At 35.1% G+C, this 8,517-nt stretch overlaps 1 protein-coding gene across 1 annotated transcript; it reads left to right on the forward strand.

Moving 5' to 3' along the window:
• The first annotated feature begins 4,840 nt into the window (after positions 1-4,840).
• On the forward strand, positions 4,841-7,298 carry LOC147388353 (uncharacterized). Its single transcript, XM_086421247.1, has 5 exons — positions 4,841-5,593; positions 5,781-5,838; positions 5,920-6,003; positions 6,119-6,254; positions 6,741-7,298. Exons 1-5 carry the CDS (start codon positions 4,945-4,947, stop codon positions 7,014-7,016), a joined length of 1,203 nt encoding a protein of 400 aa, XP_086277373.1. The 5' UTR covers positions 4,841-4,944; the 3' UTR covers positions 7,017-7,298.
• The last annotated feature ends 1,219 nt before the right edge of the window (positions 7,299-8,517 follow it).

The following is an 8,517-nucleotide window of genomic DNA, read 5'->3' on the forward strand; positions in this document are numbered from 1 at the left end:
TTTTGAATGAGATGTCTCAAATGTATCAAAAAACTCGTTTGAGATAACTCAGTATCTAGCATGGATGAGACGAGATGTGAAACCAAGTTTTAAACCATGCTTGGGACCCAAACATCGTACCATCTATTTGGTCCCTCAAGAGACATTATTATATTTATTAAAGGAACAAATTTGGGGGGCTGCACTTATATCAAGATTCAAGAGGTCTCCAATGCAAGGAATCCTAATGGATAAACTCACAATATGGGTTCATTCATGCATGGAATCCTAATGATCAAAATTACAAGAAGCAGGGCGGAGCTAGTAAGGAGCTGGTGGGGGCAATTGCCCCACAAAATTTTGAGACACTCCTATATTTTCAACTAATTACATATTCCATTTGTCCCCGCTCCCTCACCTCTCTCCCCATTTGCCCCCACACCTTCACCTCCCTCCAATTTTTGCCTCCTCCCCCGGCCCGCTTTCAATTTTTTGTTGACGACATTGCCTCTTGACCAGGCCTTCTCACATACTAATTGAAAATGACCTAAATATTCTTTTCTTCAACTTCTAATAAATAACCTCTGAATTTTTTCCTAAAATCATTCATCTTCAAGTTCTTCAACTATACAACTAAACATAGTTTGCCCCCACTACAAGAAAATCCTGGCTCCACCCTGACAAGAAGGGTATAAAAAAAATAATTATCATCTAACTCTTAATTTTTCATCTAAAAAAATTGGATAATTATACTAATGTCTACAAACTTTTGTTTATTTGACCAAAGATAACATAAATAGAACTTATAACACACAAGACTACTCTTTTCTTCCTTGGTGTGGGACTAAAATTTAGAACAAAATAAAAATAAAAGATAAAAAATAGTGCATCATGAATATGATTTATAAATCAATCGTGTCCCCACTTGTAAGTAGGGGTGCACATGGTTCGGATTTTGACAAAATTGGAACCGATTCAAACATGATCGGTTCTACAAATTTGGAATCGATCCAATCCAATAACCCTATAAAATCAAACCAATCCAATCCAATCTTGTTCGGATTGATTCGGATCGGTTCTCGATTCTCATACGACGTCGGCGGCAAGATTTTCACAGAGAAAGAGAAGAGAGAGAGAGAGAGAGAGAAATTTCTGTTCTAAAATTGCAGTATGAACCAAGCGATCTTCGATTTCGAGACGAACGAGAACAACAACGTCAACGGACAAGGTTTTCACAAAGAGAGAGAGAGAGAGGGAGAGAGAGTTACCTCTTCGTTTTCCGACGAGGTGGCGAGGGAGATGAACGAGAACGAGATCGAGAACAATGGCGGCTGGGTTTTCGTTTCCAGACTCTAACTGGAAGAAGAAGAGAGACAAAGAAAACGAAAATTATATATATATAAGTGGTTCGGATTTCGGATTGGTTCGGTTCTATATATCCTTAATCCGGAACCGAACCAAATCAATCGGATATATTTTTTTTTCAATCCGTACCCGAACCGTGAGTGTGTTCAATCCGAACCAATCCAATGCAAAAGCTTCGGATTGGTTCGGTTCTCGGATTTATCCAATCCAATGTGCACCCCTACTTGTAAGTATAGGGCCACATTTTAAGTTTGAAGAAGTTGGACCTATAATGCACTCAAAATTGTATCCCATCAAACCTTACTCATCACAAATAAAAAAATATGGGTATTTTAGAAACACCCCTTTTAAAATTGGTGGTATTAGATTTACCCCCTTGCAAAGTGCAAGATTAGGCGTACCCCGTCCACTATAAATCAACATTGCATTTTCTTCATGATTTAACGGTGAAATTTTGATTTTTTTTTATATATAAAAAGCTCTTTAAATACTTAAATTATTAAATCAAAATTTGGAAAATATCAAAATTCCGTTGTTAAATTATCAAGAAAAAACAATGTTGACTTAGGATCAAGCGGGGTAAATCTAATAATATCACTAATTTTACAGGGGGGTAGTTCTAAAATACATAAAATTACTATTCACAATAGTCATAATCGAAATCGAGACTAATGAATCTCTAACAATCTAATCTTTGGAAACTAATGAAATATTTATCATTAAATCATAGATTCTAACAATCAAACTAGATATTGACCAAATATATGGATATAATGACCATATAAATTAAAGCTCTTTTTTTTGTTTTCCACATTAATTACTTTTGCTTGATCAATCTCAAGTTTCATAAACACAAAGTAAGCTCATCATGATCAAACTCAAAAGTTATAGATCTCTTTATCTTCCTCTCTGTATGATCTTAAAAACAACTAACAAAGATAGCAAGAGAGAGAGAGATAGAGATTCCTGCCAGCTAGAAAGGGGATGATCAATGATTGGTCTCTTTCTCCTTCTGTTTGCCTTCCTTATCCACCACTCCAACTGGAGACGAGGAGGCATCGAGTAACGTGCATTAAAGGTATTTAGAGATAAAGAGGGGCCATGAGAAAGAGAGATGGCGCATGTTAGCACCTCCCACTGTCCCTCTTTTATCCTTCATTTGTTTATGATTATTATGATTATATTATTTTTGGGTGATTTAGATATGCCCATTCTCATGTTGATGAATATTTGAGATACCTCTTGATTTGGTAAACCCTAATAGACTAGTAAAAATGATTTAAATGCCCTTGTCTTTAACTTTACGATTTTATCAGACTTAACTTTCAAATGTCAAAGTAGATGAAGAAATTTTGGATAGAAAAATCAAGGAAAAAATTAATCTCGACTCCAAATAGACAATTAAGATCGATGATCAAAATTTTTAAGAAAAATGAATCCCTAGAAGAAGAAAAATGCACTAGTCCCCAGAAATTAAGTTATGAAATCGATGTTTGACTTCTCATCTCAATCGCCTGTTTGATGGAGAGTCTCAACTATGGGTTTAGGTTAGAAAACTCAAAAAATCAATGATTTTCTACAAGGGATTAAGATGAAGTCGAAGAGATAAGGACCGTAAATAATGTTTAATAGATTAAACTAAAACAATTTATCATCGAAGTTGAGGATCTTGAACATAACTTGTTTTGGGAAAAAACAAGAGAGCTGCTATTGACACCCCAATTCTTACTTATTACACCCCAATTAATAACAAAGAAAATAAGTAAATGGTTGAAACTCTATAACTAAAAGTTGGTATGGCAATAGAAGCTCTCTCTCAATTTTATTTTTTCTAGATTTCTAATTTTTGGGTTTAAGATTTTATATGAGCCTAATCATAATTGCAAACAACCGTTGAAATTGTTTAAACAGGTTCTATAATATTTAGATAATAATTGAGCCAAACTTTTGTAATATTTGAATTGTGTGTTTTTAATCTTTAATCGGGGGGTGATAAATAATTTAATAAATTAGATTGCCAATAGAAACTCTAAAGAAATAATAGAAGGGTTTTGGCGAGAGGTTGAAGATGAGAGTATTCAGGTCATTGTCATTAATTTATAATAGAAGACCGAAATCAAGGGGCATGTCATCAGTTTAAAGATATAAGAGAAATCTCAAATATTCACCAAAATATAAAGGGGTGTCTCTAAAAACACAAAAATAATTCCACAAAAGTGGGGCTCTGCGACGCCCTCGTGCAGCATGTTAGGAAATGGGACGCTCCTCACAAAAAAGGCTGTATGGGGAATATGGTTTTAAAACGTTGGACGCGTCTAGCACAAAATGGTAGGGCTGCCAATGGATTGGGTCCATATTGATCTGGATCGATCGGACAAAGATCCAATATTAGAATCCAAATTGGATCCAATCTGATTTTCATATAAAAAATATAATTTACATACTTGGTAAAATTTTAATTAATGGATCAAGGCCTTATCGGATTGGGATATAGTTGATTGAGAACCAATCCTAGCTATATTATTATTGATCCAGACCATTGATAGCCTTAGTGATGACTTGTTGGGAACTGATTTATTTGCCCGTTTTTTTAATTTTTTCTAAAACTTGTTAGATTTTTGAAATTTTGTTCGAATCAATCAGATTGGTTCGGTTTTTATTTTTGATTTTTGATTTTTTTCTGATTTTTGGTATATATAAACCATATGGGTATTTTAGAGATTGCTCTCCATTTTGGTGAATATTTGAGATACCGATATATCTCCCTTAACAGATATCGTCGATATGAGACTAACAAAAAAATGACTGAAATTCCTTCAAATCAACTATATATAGGGAAAAAGGTTGTATGGACCGAAGGACCATGTAGGCCTGGACCACGGTCCTCATTTAGGTCACGTGGACCCTCTTCGATCCCCTAAAATCATCTAAATTATCCAAACCATTTTAAATATTTGTGATTAATACATAGAGATTTTGTGATTCTATAAAACATCTATGGTTTATAATATAACAAAAACAAACAATTATTTTTTAGTGAATTACCATTTCATGAGCTGACTTTGAAGAATTTACGATTTGGAGTTCAGTGTTCATTTTGATTACCAAAATGCGAATGGTTTAAAACCTCCGAATTTGTTGCTGTCCATGTTTTGGTAATTAAAATGAACACTGATTCGGAATCGTAAGTTAATCAAAAGTTGATCACGTTTTCATAAATATCCCATAATTTTTTGTTATGAAAGGATTTGACTCACCAACTCAGCCATAGTCGGATCAAATCAACCAAATTGAACTAGAACCGATGGTTACCAATCCGATCCCAAAATCCAATTCTTAACATCATGGTTTGGGTCGCCCTCGAGCACCCGTTAGCAAAAGTGATTCTCCAATTAAAAATTTTAATGGTGGACCCAAACCTCCCCACACCATGTTAGCATGTTACAACTTCCCCACCTGTCCTTCCCTCCCCCCTTTTATAAACCCCACCACCCTCCCAACCTCTCCACCTTCTTCATTGCCATCTTATAGCATTGCTTCTACTCCAATTCCTCTTCTCATCATCTCTACTCATAATTTTATTGCACCAAGACACATAAAATGTGTAGCTCTAAGGCAAAGACATGTCGGGGTGGCGACTTTAACCCATCGATAGCTCAAATCGATGGGCGCCCAGTCCTTCAACCAGGAGGCAACCGCGTCCCAAGCTTAGAACGCCGTAATTCACTAAAGAAAATCTCTCCAAAATCTCCATCATCACCACCACCACCACCATCATATTCTAGTACTAATATTACTAGAATTAAGTCTATATCAACTCCACCAATTTCTCCCAATTCAAAGTCTCCTAGACCTCCGGCACTTAAGAGAGGAAATGATCCTAATGGGTTGAATTCAAGTGTCGATAAGGCCTTAACACCACGACCCGTACCCAAATTGGCAACATTAGTAAGGAAGAAGTCGAAGAAATCTACTAATAGTGGTTGTGGTGTTGGTGGTGTTGTCGCGCCTACTATCGAATCTCCTACATTGAATTACTCTTCTTCGTTGATCGTCGAGTCCCCAGGAAGCATTGCGGCGGCAAGGAGGGAACAAGTGACACTTATACAAGCGCAACGAAAGATGCGAATCGCTCATTATGGAAGAACCAAGTCAGCGAAGTTCGAAGGAAAGGTGGCTTCAAACGATTCGACTACTACTACTACAACTGATCGAGAGAAACGATGTAGTTTTATTACACCCAATTCAGGTATTATCCTTTATCATTTGTTTCCTTCTTCTTCATCTTTCATGACGAAAGTGCACATTTATATTTATAATTTTGGAAATCTAAATGAAAGCAAAATCATTTAATCTTCATGTTTGGTTTAAAAATTATGTTTGAGTTATTTCTATGTAGTAGAATTGAATGTTTTGTTTATTGGTTTGATGTACAGATGCTCTTTATGTTGCTTACCATGATGAAGAATGGGGAGTTCCTGTTCATGATGATAAGTGAGTCTCTCTCTCTCTCTCTCTCTCTCTCTCTCTCTCTCATATATAAAAATTCTGATTAGTTTTATGGAACTTGTGCAGGATATTGTTTGAATTGCTAGTATTAAGTGGTGCACAAGTTGGGTCAGATTGGACTTCAATCTTGAAGAAACGCCAAGATTTCAAGTGGGTCTTCTTTAAAACCAACAAAGAAATTGTTTTTTTATTTTAAATATATAGTTCTTGTTTTCAAGATAGATTAAAATTAGATTAATGGGTCTGATGAGATTTTCTTTTGCAGAGATGCATTTTCAGGATTTGATGCAGAAATTGTTGCCAACTTCACTGAGAGACAGATAATATCTATTAGTTCTGATTATGGCATCGAATTAAGCAGAGTTCGAGGAGTTGTCGACAACTCTAACCGAATTCTTGAGGTAACAAACATTGAAAGTTAAACAATCTCTTTTTTTTCCATCTTTTTTGTTCCTTCTTTCTTGTTTTTGATGTAATTAAACTATGATTTGGTTGGAAAAAGTAGTTGTTTATGTTAAAAGAAATGCAAACTTCAATAAAGAAGAGATTTAAGGACTGAGGGCTGATTGGCAGAAGCCTAATCTTTTCCCTCTTTTCTTTTTTTCTTTTTTATAAGAATTTGGTGCCCAACCCAGGAATGTCCTAAACCCATGGCCCACTTGGGTGTTAATCACCAACTCACTTCTCATTCCCATGTGGGACCCATTATTTATTGGGTTTTGACTAGCTGTTGCTAAGGTGTGTGATTAAGGGTGTTCTTCTAATTGGGTTTCTTTATCATAATCTTTATGAGAAGATGATATGGTGTATTCATGATCTTCTAGTATATTGATGTACAGTTTATTACAATACATCATATCTTATTCAATTTACACGTACGATCACAGATTAAAAGAGACTTCGGCTCATTTGACAAGTACTTGTGGGGATTCATCAATCACAAACCCATCATCACTGGATACAAATTATGCCAGAAGATCCCGGTGAAGACATCAAAGTCAGAAACCATAAGCAAAGACATGGTGAGGAGAGGATTTAGATTCGTCGGTCCCACCGTCATGCACTCGTTCATGCAAGCCGCGGGTCTCACCAACGATCACTTGATCACTTGCCCACGTCATCTACAATGCATCGTGTTGGCATCACACACCACCTTATTGTAGTCCCTGATCTATCATAACAAAATCAGAATGAAGAGAGAGAAGAATAGAAGAAGAAGAAATAACCCAAAAAAGAGGCCTCAGATATGAGATTTTCTAATGCATACTTTGCTCATTTTCTAACTATAGTTTACTTTTGGATTGGTTGTGTATAATATTAAAGAAAGAAAAGATTAAAAAAAAAAAAAAAAGTGGGGCTTGTGACTTGTGTGAGATGATGTGAGATTTTAGTTGAAAGTGATGGTTTGAGATGCTAAGATGGGTATCACTAGAATGTAAGAGAGATTGTGACTTGTGAGAAGGAGTGTGTATGTGTATGTTGTGGTGGAGGAGACAGACAACATGTGCATTGGCTGGCATGGCATGTGTTAGTTGTCAGAGGCTTTCATTCCATGTGACCACCACACCTTCATTATTTCTTTCCTTTTAACAAGTTGTGAATGATACTAGCAAGGAGTATAGGACCCACAACTCTTCCCATTTTCTCAACTCTTATTAGGTAGGGTTTCCATTATATCCTCATTTTATTTGGATGTAAGTTTTTTTTTTTTTTTTTTTTTAACTGTTTCTAACTTTGTAAGGGAATACAAATCCCATGTATCATGGATTGGTGTGATTTTGAAGGTTGTTTTATATATATATTTGTCATGTGGTTTTGTTAAGTTTGCCTTACTAAATTAGACTTTTTTTATACTAATCAGTTAAGATAAGTATCTTTTTCATGTGCTCACTCTTTTCTTCTTCGTTTTTTTATCACAAACCATGTGCCCACTCTCTTTTCTATTATGGGTCCATAATATTGTAGGAAATTTATTTTCAGAGGGAATATAACTTTTTTTGCCAAAATGATTATTGAGGATTAGAATTTCTTGAAAAAAAGGAATTCCACCATTTGCATGTATTTACGAATATTTCAAAAGGAGAGTTGGGTTTTAGCTTTGGGGGTGCAGGTCAATATGGTAAAAAATCATTTTGTTTGGAGGTGGGGTGGGAAAACATTTACCACCTTGTGGAAAATCACTTTGGGTGAAAATTCATTTTCTAAGGAAAGTGTGCAATCATACACCTAAAAATCACATTTTCCAAGAGCAATCATAGAGACCCCACATGCCAATTTTTTTCTCTCTCTCGTTGTAAAGTATGCCAAGAAGATCATAAAGATGTGAGTTGAGATAATGAGAATTTAAATATGTTTGAACTAAAATAAAAAATATGATTTAATACAAGATAGAATAATGGGAACAAAAATTATTTGACCAACCCTAAGTATTTTAGATAAAGCTTTGATAGCTTCCTTTTTATTATAACCAAGGCTTTAAAACTCAACTATGATGTCCATCGAGTCGAGTCGATGACTTGCAAGCCAACTCTGACAAAATCTATATTATTAAATAATTAATATGAAAATTTTAATATATAAAATCATATTTATTTATTGTTAGAGAATGGTAAACGTAATATTGTAAGGGCATAATTACACATGTTGACGTAGACTAATAAGATG

The sequence above is a fragment of the Akebia trifoliata genome, chromosome 13, assembly GCF_017979445.1.
Source record: "Akebia trifoliata isolate Shusen 1 chromosome 13, ASM1797944v1, whole genome shotgun sequence".
NCBI classification, from domain to species: domain Eukaryota; kingdom Viridiplantae; phylum Streptophyta; class Magnoliopsida; order Ranunculales; family Lardizabalaceae; genus Akebia; species Akebia trifoliata.